At 38.9% G+C, this 15,846-nt stretch overlaps 1 protein-coding gene across 3 annotated transcripts; it reads left to right on the forward strand.

Moving 5' to 3' along the window:
- The first annotated feature begins 719 nt into the window (after positions 1–719).
- On the forward strand, positions 720–15,044 carry LOC129255690 (zinc finger E-box-binding homeobox 1-like). Of its 3 annotated transcripts, none has more exons than XM_064096847.1 (5): positions 720–777; positions 6,016–6,456; positions 8,351–11,044; positions 11,381–11,566; positions 12,776–15,044. In XM_064096847.1, exons 2-5 carry the CDS (start codon positions 6,042–6,044, stop codon positions 13,138–13,140), a joined length of 3,660 nt encoding a protein of 1,219 aa, XP_063952917.1. In that variant the 5' UTR covers positions 720–777; positions 6,016–6,041; the 3' UTR covers positions 13,141–15,044. The 3 variants fall into 3 exon arrangements, with proteins under 3 accessions (XP_063952917.1, XP_063952918.1, XP_063952916.1); XM_064096848.1 differs by lacking the exon at positions 720–777 and adding an exon at positions 1,393–5,388 and having other exon boundaries at positions 11,381–11,580; XM_064096846.1 differs by lacking the exon at positions 720–777 and adding an exon at positions 1,393–5,388.
- The last annotated feature ends 802 nt before the right edge of the window (positions 15,045–15,846 follow it).

Here is a 15,846-nt window from a genome sequence, read left to right on the forward strand (position 1 = left end):
AATCGTTTGAAAAGCCAGTGACTTCATATCATGCCCCCTCAAGCGCTATACAAATATCAATTATACAACTAAAATAACGATTTGAATAAACTGTCATAGACATAAATAGCTCTATTTATCATTGTGATAATCATCTTGTGTAAATAGACTTACAGACATATAAATTTGGGTCATTGCAGATCTATTCCTCAACTGCCGAAACCATTATTATCTGTGATCAATAATTCCTAAACTATTCAGATATATATGATTTTAGAGATCAAAATTGAGATTTCGTTAAAAAAAAAATGTTTCCACAAGCTAAGCTCCCTAATGAGTGATTAGTGATTGCTGTCATATTACCTCCCCCAGTGCTGTTATTTTATTTCTCCTTTTTAATAAGCCCGAATCAAACAGAAGCTATCGCGGATCCTCAACTTGTTTCTTCTTTTAAAAATGGACCTATTTTTCATTTGAATACATGATTTTATTCGAAAAATTGAGAGGAAAATCATTCCAAAAAAAATCTTGCGAGCGGGCTATTTGGAAGCAACAACATGAAATACCTATCAAAAGGCACTTGACGGTATGACTACCCGCCACAAAGCGCACTTGTGTGTATGTATTTATTTTCTTCGTTCCCCTGCCCGCCTGTCTCGCGCTCGTTCATTTCACCAGATGGAATCGTGGAGCCAGTGTCGCATCAATTCGTGTGACACGGCTCGAAAGGTGTCCGGTCTCTCGGTGAAAGTGCGTCGAGTTCGAGAAGTGACCGTACACCGCACCGTGATGACATAGGTATGATGAAGTTCAAGTTGTGTTTAAAAACAAATTTCCATCGATATTTCTCGAGAATGGGACTCACTGATTTGGTTTTTTTTTTTCCAATGTCGAACGTCACTTATTAAAACAACTTCAGTTAGACCAGGTGCATTTGAAGTTGAAATAAAATTTATAATAAATTCCTTTCTTTCTATTCAAAGGGTCTTTTTCAGGGATTTATATTCACGAGAAGATACAATTATAAATTCGGCTAAATGAACGTCAAAAAGGCATGAACTCGCGATCTTTTGAACATCTCGCACGATTTATATGACTTCTGCCAAACGGTATAGGGTAATCAAAATGTGGGGCAAAAATCCCAGGTAACGAGGACAGGTTTTACTCCGAGAGCTCGATTTACGGTGACTGCGGGCGGCGCCGTGTCGCATATTGATTCTCGACTGGCGACACCTCGGCGCCAGCTGGCTATTGTGAATATTTCTCAAATAATCCAGGTGTACCAGCACAAAGTGAGCCCCGCTCGGGACACTCAAAGGTAACATTCTGTTTCTCGTTGCGTCCAACTTTTGCATTATTTGGCTCATGATATTCCAGTCGCTGTATTTTCCTTCCCGTGTACATTTTCAGATACAAATCAGTCCGTTTCATGCGCAAATTCTGTAACAAATTTACGATAGGCCAATCAAATTAGATGATTTCAGTCGCTAAAATTGTCATTGCAAATTAGTTATAACAGGTCTTATAAATCGGGCCCTCTTCAATGTGCATTTTGTCATTTTCCAGTATTTATAGCGTTAGGCAATACTATATTCATCCACTTTCAATAAGTGTTATTTTGGAATTAATTGATTAGAACATAAAGGATAGGAATATACATCTCGATTTGGACAGTTCTAACATTTGAGCCCCCCCCCCCTAAAAAAAAAACATCGCTGGATCCGCGCCTATATTGCAAAGGAGACCTTTAGGCAGCTAACTTTTATTGTGTCCGTTCTCGATAGTCATAATTAATTCGTATATGAATCGGAAACTGACAATCTAGCTCAGTATTTTTTCAGAACACTATATAGAAATATACCACTACGGGGTTACATCACTTCCATGTTCATACCCTTTATTATGAAGCCTAGATTTTATGCATTTTTTTTTCTTCAATTATCTTTAGGCCTCCAAAGTTATTATTTTGCAAAAATGTTCGTCCGTGACTCACAAATCACTCTCTTTGATTATGCATGCAGTGGCCCCATAGATTCTAAAGAAAAACTATGGTCTCTGTGGCATTTTCTGTGCTATCGTCTTTGCAATAGAGATAATGTATGAGCTTCACCTATCTTTGTATTTCTCAAATGCCACATATTTTCATTTACTAAAATACTCCATATTTGCAAAAAGTGATTTAAAATTTTCATTAACCCTGACAACATTGGTCTTCGTATAATGAAAATTGTGTATGTGGCCCTTTTTTGTTTGCAATCACCTGCGTTACAGTATGGTACAATAATCTCGGCAATAGCAATCCCTTAACAATTAAAAGAACTTAATTATGCCCTTGGCTTTGCGTGACAAAAATAAGGGGATAGTATTCTTCCCTTTGTCCTATTAAGTCAACGATAATCCCTCCGCTTCTCTATGATCAGACACCTGTCAATTGGTGGTCAATTAGGGTCTTAATTGCCTCCTTGAAGTCATTAGTCACTGATCTTACACTATAATCCCCAATATCGGGAACAACAGACTCCAAACAATAAGATACCTCTTTCGAACAAGACGAAAGAATGTTTGGTGGAGGGTCATATTGGCAAGACAAAGGGAATAGGAATAGCGACCCACCTGATTTTGTGATAGAAATGCAAGAAAAGAACAGGATCTGGGTGTTGATATAATTAATTATAAAAGTTGCTGTCTTTGTCCAGGGTTAAGACGAAATAGTTGTGCCATATTGATTGGAATATAAGACATGAGGGTGACAAAGAGAGGTATGTGCTACTATCAAACTTTGCATACTTCATAAAAAAAAGTTCGCTCAAGATTTCTAAGCAGTATTATTTTGTATTCAAATAGATTTTTGAATGAATTTATATTGTTATTTGAATGTCCATACGAAGAAGTAATTAGAATGCTTAAAGGTCGTAATTTTAATTCATAATATCACCACAGTGGTGGATGTCATTTTGTCCATATACCGAGCAAACGGTACGAGTAACTAAAGGAAAATATTCGGGCCCTAACGAGGATCCATGTGCTGAAACTCACACATCCTCTGGGAATGCGTCGCGGGCTTCCGTCGTTTATCTAGCTGGAGGAGGAGCCAGTTGCCATGGTGACACGGCGCCGCACAGTCTGGGGGATCTCCACCGATAGGCAATCATGTTTGGTTATCCTGTTTACAATGTACACAGCACCAACAGTAGTGACAGGAAAACTACTATTTCGCCAGACCTTTATCTTCTCTTCCTTTTTTTTCCTGTACTCGATTGAAAAATGTGTGTAACAAAAGTCATTTGTAGGCTTAATATGTTCAGAAACACACATTGTGCCTTGCATACAATATATTCGAAAAAACTATGAATTAAAATAGTCAAATCATGATCATACCTTCTTGAAAAGGTCCGATGTTGATGTCTCGTGCCCCTGTTGATTTACATAGAGTGTTTCTTCTGTCATTTTATACACAACTTACAAACAGCATTACGATATTTCAGGTGGAATCTGTCAAATTCTATTATTTCAGTTTGGTTTTTGCACAATGATTATAAGTTTTACTCTGATTGTTTTAATCATTGAAAGGGATGGTCGCGAGAAGTGGTCTCTATTTTCTGTAATTCTGTTCGACTGACCTGGAGAGGAGGGAGACTCACTCGACGGTTAATTAAAATTGTTGAATGTGCATGTTTTCTTAAAAAAAAAAAAAAAAAAAAAAATGGGAAGGAGTGAAAAATAATTTCGTGAGGAAAACAGCCGAGCCAATCACCTGCCTACTATGTATTCGCTGAGCTCACATGTGACGGCTAATAGCACTGCCTTTGTGGAGGCGAGTCAGGTGTTGGAGCTTTATCAGGTTAATAATTCATGAGGCGTAGGGTATAGCGATCTCGCAGACGGCTTGAATGGGGCTCAGCTCGGCCACTCAGACAGAGTGGCGCCGCTCTGCAAGGTGGGTCTTTTCTTCATTCCTCAGCCTATATGTGCAGGTGCTTTGTGGACCGCACCAGACTGGAGCCAACGAATTTTCTTCTCATTGTTTCCGCCGCTAAGGCATGACAAACAAGATTCCCTTTTTCTAACACTTTAGGGGTTGGCTAACAATATTTTTAAAAAGACATTGTCATACTGAAAAGGGAGAAGAGGGAAAATTGCTATTGGAATTGGGAACAATAATTTGATAGCATGTAATACGCGTAACAAGCGAGGCATCGAAATGGCTTTATCGAACTTTCATAACCCATGCATGCGAGGTAATGCAGTGTGTTCTATTTTGTTAATCTGAAGTTAGTACCTTTTGTTTGCATCTATTATACTTCAATAGTAGTACATCAATTGACTTTCCGCTACTAGACTTTTCCACTTGGTTGACTCTAAGCCCTTGTGTTTCATCGCTGCTAAAAAAAATCCTAACGAAGCTTTTTATTCAAGAGCTGATTGTGATGTTAACACACACCTTTTGGATTTGATCCTCTTTTCTCCGCGAATTAAATACTGAATTGCTGTTCTAGGTGTTTGGAGGAGATAGTGTTCATCTTGCTTGAGTGACCTCATTCAAAAAAAGCTTCCTGATTCTCAAGAGGGGTGGAACAGAAAAGAGTCGAGCATCTTGTGTTGATGACCGGGAGAAGTGATCACCTCCGCATTTTAATAGTACCACTGAATGGCTTTTGTCCTTCTCTTGTTCTCGAGGACAAAACCCCAGACTTCGTGTCTCTGCCCTCGTCGAGCGCTCCGCCAATCTTTCTCAATCTGTCCTCAAGTCACCGGCGCGACAACAACTCCACCGCTCTCTCCTCTCTATTTATCTTGTCTTCTGTCCAACAAGAGCCACCCATTTAGAGAAAGCTGGGGTTTTCTTCTCATCTAGATGTTTTTAGACATCGAGCAGTGGATATTTTATTCCAATCATCCCGAGATTCAAGCGGAACATATTACATCGAATATATTTTGTATCTCTCCTTTGGAATATACCACCAAAAAGGAGAGATATATGTGGCTTCAGTTCAGCTTTCGTGTTAATCATCTCGACTCATTGGAAAATTCAAGACATTGGATAATTACCTCAAGTTCAAAGGACTTTTAGATATCGATGTACATGTATTCGTTGATATAAACTATTTTCTTCTTCATCATGTTCATGTCTTACGGACTGCTTTGCACTTTTAGCAACCATCGGTGACCTGATATTTGTGATAAAAATAATCGCTTCGACATTGATCTGTATTGACTTACCTGTGAATTAGGGCTGAAAACAGTTTTTTGTTCGCAACTGATTGCTATATTTTTGCTTCAAATGAGTGGAGATATCCCTCATATTATTTTGTGGTGTGCGTGATTTTGGAGAAGCTTGTCGGCACCCCGAAAGTGACATGGTGATGAAGTATCACTACCTCCAGTACAGGCGGCTTTTGCATGCCTCAGGTATGGCCGATTTTTCTTTCTCGACTCGCAATTCCCATTTTCTCTCTGCCTATCCGCGGAAGCACACGCAACCGGTAAAAAAAGACTTGCGCGATTTGTTCTTGTCGCTGAAACTTGAAAGAAACATAGCTAGAATGATAGGATTGTCATCTGTTTTCCTTTATGATAAGCTGGACCGCATCAATTGCAATTTTAACCGAAGTTTGTTACAACGTATTTATTTCTTTTTGCAAAAAAAAGAAAGTGTTTTTTAACTGTTTTATTTTGTTGGTCATTACTCGGCGATCACGCCTATTGTGTCTGTATTGTTATAATTTTTGTGTATTATGAATAATTATTTGACTTTGTGAACAGTGTTTGTTGATGTACTATTACTTGTATGATTTTGAACTGAATTACAATTACTATTACAAAACGAAATAATATGGAGGACTTGAGGTTAATTTCCTATAGATAATCAATTTGGTTTTCTGGCTTTGGTCATTTTTGGTCATTGCTTGGTGAAACTAAGGTTTAAACTCATTTATTGGAGGGGGAGGAGGATATTTAAAATTCCTATTCCTATACTATAGATGTATTAGTTATTTATTTGAATCTAAATTTATTTTCGTTTTTATATTTCCACAGTTGACATCGATGGAAACCCAAAAGGCATGACTCAGGCAATCCTCACAGATGGTAACGACCCTATATCTCCCAGCCCAGAGAATGGTTACCATAGCAACAGCTCTACAATCGAGGACAGTGATGGAGATGACAAAGGAAGCTTCATGGATGATGAAGATGAGGTCGAGATGGACAAGGAAACGAGCGATGGGGACAAGGACGATGGGGTGGACGACATGGAACCAGATAAGGAGTTCCATCAGAAGAATGGAATGCATCACCACCATCCTCATCCCTCTCCTCACCCCCCTCCTCATCAGTTCAGGAATGGGGAGACAGGAGTAGATGGTGTCATCAACTTGGAGGATTACATGAACCGCAGCGACACTGCCATCATCTATCCTGAACCTGTAGAAGACATGGATGGAGTCAATGGCGACACAGACGACCCTGATACCCCAGGTGTGTATGTTTCTTCTCCTGAATGGGTAGAAACAAAATACATAAACTTTCATACCCTTCCCCGTCCTCAATTAACATACCCACTTTCTACATGTAGTCCCCCCTCCCCTTCTGCATAATACATTTTGGCACTGACCTGTCTATAAAATCAATTTTGTTTCAGTTCAGACACTTAAAAGAGCAAACTCTTGAAAAGTTACTTTTTGGTGACTCTAATCAGTGTTTGTCTCTTTATGTTATCAAATCTCCCCTTCCTCTCCCTTCTTTGTCAATGATTCCTCACGTTCTGCATGGATTTTGGGGGATAGATTGTGTTTGATAATAATCATCTCCAGCATCCTTATAGATATAGACTGTGAGATCAGTATCAGTATATAGGTGGATGGGATCAGTCTTTGAAGTACCTTAACCCCCACAAGAGATCAAGTTCTCACTAATCCCCTTGTTCCTCTTTTTTTCAGGGGTGTTCACACTTGCAATACTTGCTTAGCGATTAAGACAGATAAATTGGGTCAACATTTTCAGGGAGTTGGAAGCTTGTGGTCCTCTTTTCGCTATATGTGGCACTGTATCGGCTTGCTGTAGTTGCAAATTCTGTGCAGATTTTTTGAAGAAAAGATGTTCAAACTTTAAAAAGCCCTTTTTAAATGGAGGCAACTGAGGAGCGTTGCTTTAAACTGATTTCGAAAGATGTTCAATTCATATTTTGTCTACAGTTTTGCAGACTTTCAATACTAAATACTGGGAATCAAGACATGCTTGCAGTCTCGCAGAATGTATCAAAGTGCGAGTGTGAACGCATCCTGATCAAAGTACTCTGAATAGACTAAGCACTAGCCTATCGAGGTTACCCGTGGCTCTCTATCAGTTTTATCTCAATTATACCGCTACAAATCAAGAAAACAAAGAAACAGAATACATAGAATGGCCTCAAACATAGTCACCAAAAGGATCAAGGGAAGGGATCTAAAGTGTCATGTGACGAATGGAGGGGGAGGCCAGCAAAAATTCACTTTTGTCATAATATGTACAAATAGGAGCTAAGTGGCGAGTTCCTGTCATTTTGTATGTAGAATCATTGCATTTCAGGGATTAGGGGTTAGTGACAGATGTGCATGACAGATGAAAAATGAGAATGTTCCCTTGTTAGTACCTGGAAATGAGTATTTGTGACATGATTGGTAATTAGACAATAATACGATGGAAATTTGATATCATTTCTCACTTTTGTGGGGTTTGTTTGGGATGTCAAAGAAATTATTAAAAAAGTTTCCCTTTATTGATTGAATTGTTGGCTGGTTTAAGTGCAAGTTTAAACCCAGAAGCGAGAAAACTCTTTATTATCCACACTATTAGAATTCCAGAGACAATATTTGCCACTTATATCATGTGAAACTGATCAATTGTCTAAAGTTCTCTTATTTTTGAAGGTTTGTGAAAAGTAGATTTGATTTGAAACAAAATCCCACTCCGATCCCATCTTACTATCTTCTATAGTTATTTGTTACAATTGAAACCACTGGGTACTACAAAGTTGAGATGTTTAGATAAGTCTTAGTAAGTGAAAGGAATTGAAAGGTGAATACCCATTTATTCCTAGGTACTTGAATTATTTTCAATGAGGTGAATTAAATGTGTTTTTACATGCTATAAGTCAAGTGGGCTTAAAAAGTGAAAGTGCCATTATATCATTTTATATTTGTAATAAAGGCATTTTGATGGGTATCTTTTAACCAAAGGTGGAAGTGAAAGAAAAAAAAATATCGCTACTCCAGATGTGTAACTTAGTTTTTATGGTGAATTTAGGGGATTGTTTATAAGAGGTGTGACAATGCGAATAATCAGGAAATGTCACTCATTATCTTTTGTGTTCTTCTTTTCTCTTCACTTATAGGAGGAAATGACAATGAAACTGAAATCGAGGGCGAGCTTGGAAAACCTGAAGACTGCCCGTACTGTGATCGCTCATATAAACGCCTCACCTCCCTGAAAGAGCACATCAAGTACAGACACGAGAAGACTTTCAACAATTTTTCTTGCCCGGAATGCAACTACTGCTTTGCCTACAAGTCCCAGTTGGAGCGTCATATGGCCACGCATATGCCAGGGCGCAACCAAATTTGTGATATCTGCAATAAAGCCTTCGTGAACATTTACAGACTCCAACGACACATGCTGACCCACACATCTGGGAATCGCAAGTTCAAGTGTGGAGAGTGTGGTAAGGCTTTCAAGTACAAACATCATCTCAAGGAGCACTTGCGTATTCATAGTGGAGAGAAACCGTATGAATGTCCAACTTGCCTCAAACGTTTCTCACATTCTGGATCCTACAGCTCTCACATAAGCAGCAAAAAGTGTTCACCGGTCAAGGAGCAACCTCCGGCCCTCAGCAGGATAGCAGGAGTTCCTCCAGTCAAAGTAATCAATAGCCTTCCCTCGCCTGTTTTGCAATCACCTCATAGCGATATAGACACTTGTGAATCAAGACCATTAAGTGAGCCGAAGGGTAGTGCCCCAGCTTTCATGACTCCTCTCCACATCAAGATTCCCAATGCTGATGGTTCTGTTCAGGGTCTCCCAAGCAGCGATACAGAGGACAATGGAAGCACTACTCCTTTAACAAGTCCTGCAAATGATGCTGTAAAGAAGGTGCTTCAAATTGTGGCATCTACTGTGTGCAAACAACAGAAAGACGGGCAAAAAACTGACATCTCAAAATTAAAGAAAACAAAGACAACAAGCGACACAGCCCCAGTTGTTGCAAGTCCCTTTGAAATCAGACCTTTCAAGCTTGAAAAAATGGCAGCTGTTACTCCCTTGCCAAAGGCAACACCTTCTCAAAAGACACCTGAAGAACCAGAAAAACCAAAAACTTTCTTGAATGGAAATGGTGTTCATCAAGAGAAGAAGAGTTATAACATTGTGGACTATACCCTAAAGAAAGTGCATGAAGCTCAAGCAATTAATCGCTGTTTGGAAACGCGCTTTCCTTCTCAGATTAACCTAAATCCAGACAGAACAGGATGTAAGTATTGTGGACGAGAGTTCCACAGTCCTATCGATCTTCATCAGCATGAGCGTTATCTCTGTGACCTCAATGAGGATGTGCTGAAGATGAAGCTCTTCAGTGGCAATCCACAGCCTCAACAAAACATTGGTAATTTCACTTTAGATCGCTATTACGAGATGCAACAAGAATTCTTAGCCCAACACAAGAATGATGAGAGTTCTAACCATGACAAAGAAAAGGAGAATGATGAAGAAGATATTGAAAGTCCTCAGGAGATGTTGTCATCACCAAGAGAGAGTGAAAGGGTGAGGGAACAGCACCTGTCTCCAAAAGCTAGCCCCAATTCAGGAAGTGAGATTTCCCCTCGTAAAGCTGAGAGCTTTGAACCCGAGGCTACCGAGACAACTGATATATCAAAGTTGCTTGAGACCATTTCAAAGGCCCAAGAACAGGCTCTACGTGCATTCTATGCCATGCAAGCTAAGCCTTCTGAGGACGGTATTGAAAAAATTTCAGTAGCACTAAATTTGCCTATGCAGCTTGTCAACAAGTGGTTCCAGCGCACACGTAAGCTCGAGGAGGAGGGCTCGGATCCATCGCTTAAGAGCTTGAGCTTAATGAGGCAATCCCCAGTTGTGACAGTTGTTCCACCCACACAGCACATCAAAGAACACCCGGGAGCTCAAGCTATCGATAGCAAGGAGGCTTGTTTGAAATCCCCGACAGAGAACTGCGATTTGGAAACGGCTTCAGTCAGCAGCAGCAGTGGTGAGAGATTGGGTGATTCAGACAGCCTCCCTCCTTCCCCAAGCAGCAGTATTAATTCCTTACCTAAAGACTCCACCAGAAACACCTTTCATAAATACAAGAGAATGGATGTCAGCCCGACAGGCAGTGAAACTGAACCCAGAGTGCGTGAGCGATTAGAGCCCATGGATAGAGATACTCGATCCCCCGCCCGATCTGTTACACCAACCAAGGAAACAACAGACACTTCTCCACTTGATCTTTCTCTGCCAAAGCGGAAAGCGACACCTCCACCTTCTTTGAGCAGGTCTTCCATCCCACCAAAGCTTGTCTATGGCTACAACTACTCGGCACTCTATTCTGCTGCTGCAGCTGCCGCTGCCAACGGTTACCTTCTTCCTCCAGCATATGCACCATCTGAGCCGCTCACTTCCAGCCTTTACGAGAACAGCATCAAAGCTCACAAGAGCAGGACAAGCCCAATCCCTGGCAAGACCAGCACCCCCTCGTCCACAGCCACCAACAACACCTCGTCGGTATCAGACGCCAGCATGCTCCTGAAGCGGTCATACCCTGAGCCTCTGTATGCTTACCTTCCCACCATGGGTGGCTATGCCGCCAAGAGGATGAGATTTGCTGATGGAGTAGATTACCCTGTGGCCCCACCTCCGGTGTACAGTTCTCATCTTCAGGTGCCAGATGTCTACAGTGCTCTTGCCAAGACTGGTTTCATGCCCAGTACCATGGCCCACCTAGGTGCTGCCTATGGACCAACCAATCCTTTCCTACCTGCTATGCTCAATGGAGGTGGACTTCATCAAAACCATGGTAAGTGAATTGAGTTCTAGTTGATTATGCATTTTAACTAAAAGTATAACTTCCTACAAATGATATCAAATTTTTATTAAGTTTAAAATAAAAAAAATTGTAAATTTCAATGTTTATTTAAAATGAAATAGCAATGGTCGTATAACTTTTTCACAGAATTCAGTAATTAAAAATGTGATATTGTTTGCACCTGAAAGTGATGGGAAATCGAAATGCATAATGAGAATGATTTGTTCTATTTTATGCTGTAAAAGAAAATGCTATTTGACCTTTTGTATAATACATTTCTGTCAATCAATATCAATGGGCCATATTTCCTTGTCATCATTTTTACAGCCGCAGCCGACAATTCATCTGACATCGCGTCAGAAGATTCAATGAGCGACATTGGTATTGGTCCTGGAAGACGCAGGAGATCGGACAAGCCATCCAGGACCTCCTCGGGACAGTACGCCTGTTCACAGTGCCCCAAGACCTTCCAGAAACACAGCTCATTACTCCGACACGTCTACGAGCACTCAGGTACTTAACAAGAAGTAAGCCATTTTCTAGACTTGAAAGTATCATCTTCTTCATCACCATAACCCACATTTCAGATGTAATTCAAGCGTTGATTTTCTTGAAGACATATTCTGGCTTGAGGTTTGAAAATCTGAGACTGTATAATTATAACAAAATCTTCTCTTCCTTTCACTTTGAATGTAATATTTTCGTGAAAAAAATACCTGCAGTCATTTTTTTTTCAAAAAGACTGCACAAAATCATCTCAAATACAATATAAACTTTTTTTTTAATGAAATCATCAATGTACAGCCAAATTCTAATTTTTCCGCATGAATTTTGGTAATTAATGAACAAACACTAAATAAATCTTCAAAATGATTGAATACACGGGTAAAACCCACAAAAAGCCTTACAATGGGCACCAAGGGTTTGATTGAAGAAAATGATGATAGAAAAATGGTTTGAGACAATACTTGTGCAAAATGCTAATGAGTGTTTTGGCAACAGACCTTCCCTCTGCATGACTAATGCAAAGTTCATTGTTATCTATCATGAAGAAAATCCCTTTTAAGTACAGACTAATGATAGTGACGAACAAAACAATATGCTAATGCTCTATTTGAGATAATATCTCTTAGTATCCTGAGAATCAATTTTATTAGCAGTGAGGGGAAGAACAGATGTTGTATATGTCACAATTGTAGGTTGCTATGATCTGTAGGAAATCAAAGTGCAAGTCACTTTGTCTATACCTTGGATGCAAAGCCTAACTCAAGATCTGCTCTTTCCCGAGCAGTGAGAATAGTCAGGGTTATGATTCCGATAACGCAGTCTATGACCTTAACCCAACCATGCACTGTTCCTTTGTCAGGGGGTAACAGATGGGGCACTTTTTCAAGTTCATTCAAAGTGTTGCAAATGTCATATTTTTACTTTTAAGATCAGATTTACAATCATTCATCATACTTCAAGAAAATGGGAATTGCACCATTAGCAAGGTAGAAAGAAATGAAGAAAGTTAAGAAATGCATGTCATTGTTTTATTTAAAACACAAATAGTGTCTGGTTTAAGGAAGAACAAAATAATTTCTTCATTTATTCATCAATTTATACAATATTTTTCTAGGATGGCTTTATTCTTCTCTTTTTTGTTTAATATTGCTAAAGCTTTGTAAAAGCACTCCAAATACTCATTGTAGATTGTTATCTTGTATGTTACCTCTCCAGGCAAGCGTCCTCACCAGTGCAAGGAATGTGGCAAGGCTTTCAAGCACAAACACCACCTGATGGAGCATTCGCGGCTCCACTCCGGCGAGAAACCCTACCAGTGCGACCGGTGTCTCAAGAAGTTCTCCCACTCGGGCTCTTACAGCCAGCACATGAATCACCGCTACAGCTACTGCAGGCGCGATGCCTTGGGCGCTGCCGGTGGACCCCACCTGGACGGTGCGGAGAAGGAGATGTTGGGTGACGGGAAGGAACCAATGATGATGGACCATCACCAGGGTGGGGGCGATGAGATGGAGATCGGTTTGGAGAGTACAGGTGCTATGATACGGAGGATGGAGGACAAACAAATTGCTGGGGTATAAGATTGACATTGGATTCCAAACCAAGGAGATTTAGGATCATGACTCGTTATGATCGGGAATCATATATTTTCATATGATGCAGAAAGGATGGGGAATGTTTCGACTGGGAAGGTACCTCAGATTAGTGTGTTGAAGAAATTAAATCGACACTCATTTTGTGAAGAAGTAAGTTTGTGTTCTCATTGAGGTCTTCACTGATCCCTGTTTAAACAAGTGAATTATCAGTGAGAAAAATAAATTTTGGTTTATTCATTATTCCAGTTCAGGTTTTAAAAATGATTGGTGCGATTTTACAGTAAAAAAATTGAATAATTATAATAAACAGTAACGTGATATAATCAAGTAACAAAGGTCTCGTAATTTTGAGTTTTCTTGATTTATTCTTCAAATGAAGAAAGAGAAAAAAATATTTTCTACTTTAAGTAAATAACATGATGTGTATTTAATCAGTGTCTGTTTTTCAATTTGTCTAAATTTTGTCTTCAAATAAATTAAGAGAAAATTATGGTATCTATTTTGAGTAATAATTTAGGAAGATAATTTTTTTGTGAAATGAAAAAAAAATACGGAAATGAGATTTATCAGTTCTGTAATTGAAAGAACTCATAATTTACATAATTGTCCTAAGCTTAAGAAAGAGGAAATCTAAGACATATTTTTTATTAAAAAAAAAAGAATAAGGAAATTAAAGGGACTTGAGACCTAATTGTGAAGAGGGAGCAAGTTAGAGTACAAAGGCGAAGTATGTTGCAAATGTTTGTACTACTCTTCCTTCTATGTAATGTATATATGATCAGTACAATGATAGAGACTTGAGTATTTTTGCAATTTGAGCATTATTTATCTAACAGGAAATCACTTGGTGATTTAAGATTCCACCAAACACATATTCTTCCACACTTTAACATGGAAAGGATGGGAGTAAGCCAATTGTTGAATTGGAGTCGTACTGGACCGGAATAATTGTTGATACTGTCCTTTGAGAAGGACATTGAATAGAAGATGGCATTTATATTATTATTTATATAGCTCACTTTGACACTGAAATTAAGTCTGTCAATTTAATGTAGGGGTAGCATCATAACCTACTCACCAAATCTTGTGCAATCTCGATAAGACCGACAGATAAGGCGCTGTTTATACCATGGCACCTGTTCCTACGCAAAATATATTATCTTGCACGGAAATGATATGTGGGGAAATACTATTGTTCATAATATTTTTTGTTAAAATGTCGTTTAAAGTGCCATTAATTTTTGTTTGCTCACAAATTCTCATTCCTCAAAGAAATAGTTTAATTCCATCCCCCTTCTCTCTATCTCTTTCTCTACTTCTCTTTCCCTATTTTTTTCTTCTGCTCCGACTTCACTTCTTGTGATAAATGAAATCAAAGAAATCATGTATGTGAAATACTCCAAAGAGATAAAAGGATCCCATTCAATTCAATATCTTTTACAATTCGCAACGTTATTGTTTATTTATTTATTTTTTCACTCATTCTGTTGTCTAGTTTGTCTCCAATGTAAGAAATGTTTAGTATTTTTTTATATGTAGCTTGTTTAGTTTGGTTTTATTTCTTACAGATGATAAATTACAAACTAAATACTTCATATCTTCCATACACTTATGTTTCTTTTAATATTTTTGTTGGCCCTTTTCTGTATTTTCTTTTCATGTCGGAATTTGCCAGTGGGTATTTTGGGTTATGAATTAATGATGTACATGGAGTTGTGTATAAACTTATTTATTCTTGTTGATGTGTAACTATTTATTCAAAAATGTAAGATATTGGTCAAGAAAAATTGAGTGGGCCTCTGATTTTCTTTTATAGGTGGTCCGACCTATTTATGTATTGTAGCAATGTTGCTATTTTGAAACAAAAATAAAGTTAAAAAAAATATTAATCTCTCATGACATTTATAGCATTGTTAAAGTACTACCTGTAATATGATTGAGTAATGATGCCACAAGTGGTGGTGGTGGTGCTGGGGATGATGATGATGACGATGATGATGTGATGATGATGATGACGACGACGGGGACGACGATGATGATGATGTGGTGGTAATACATGGTTATGTTGGTGGTAGTGTGATGATGATGGTGGAAATGTTGAAGATCGTGCATGATAGTAATATGGTGGTGTGGATGATGTTGGTTATGATGATATTGATGATGGTATTCATGATGATGATGGTGGTTGTGATCGTGATGGCGGTGGTGGTAATGATGCACGATGATATTGGTGGTAGTAATGATTGACAACGATGGTGGAAATGTTGAACTTCGTGATGATGAAGATATCACGATGGTGATTTTTTTTTTGACGATCAGTGGCGTAGTGAGAAAAAATGAGGGGGCCAGATATGGCATATCGCGCAAAAATTATTGAAAGTTGTGAGCGAGCGAGCAAATTTTTCGACATTTTTATTTTTTAAATCCAGGTTTTGATATATTTTGACATAATATTCAGAAAATAATACCATATTTCATCCTTTTCTCTCCCCTTTCTCTTTTTCTTTCATGGTCGTGGAATTTATTATTATTATTTTTTTTTTTGGGGGGGGGGGTTGGCAAGCGCCCCAAAGCACCCCCCCTCCAATTTGTACGCCAGTGATGATGATGATTATGACGTGGTGATGGTAATCAGAGTGATGATAGAGATGATTGAGTTGATAACAGGCGCGACCCAACCCCTATTTTCTT

This window comes from Lytechinus pictus, chromosome 3 (assembly GCF_037042905.1).
Source record: "Lytechinus pictus isolate F3 Inbred chromosome 3, Lp3.0, whole genome shotgun sequence".
Lineage (NCBI taxonomy): Eukaryota > Metazoa > Echinodermata > Echinoidea > Temnopleuroida > Toxopneustidae > Lytechinus > Lytechinus pictus.

Coding starts and splice junctions, on each gene's coding strand:
- LOC129255690 (XM_064096846.1), top strand. CDS start 5,337: ATGGTGATGAAGTATCACTACCTCCAGTACAGGCGGCTTTTGCATGCC. Junction 5,389..6,015: donor GCGGCTTTTGCATGCCTCAG/GTATGGCCGATT, acceptor ATATTTCCACAG/TTGACATCGATGGAAACCCA. Junction 6,457..8,350: donor AGACGACCCTGATACCCCAG/GTGTGTATGTTT, acceptor CTTCACTTATAG/GAGGAAATGACAATGAAACT.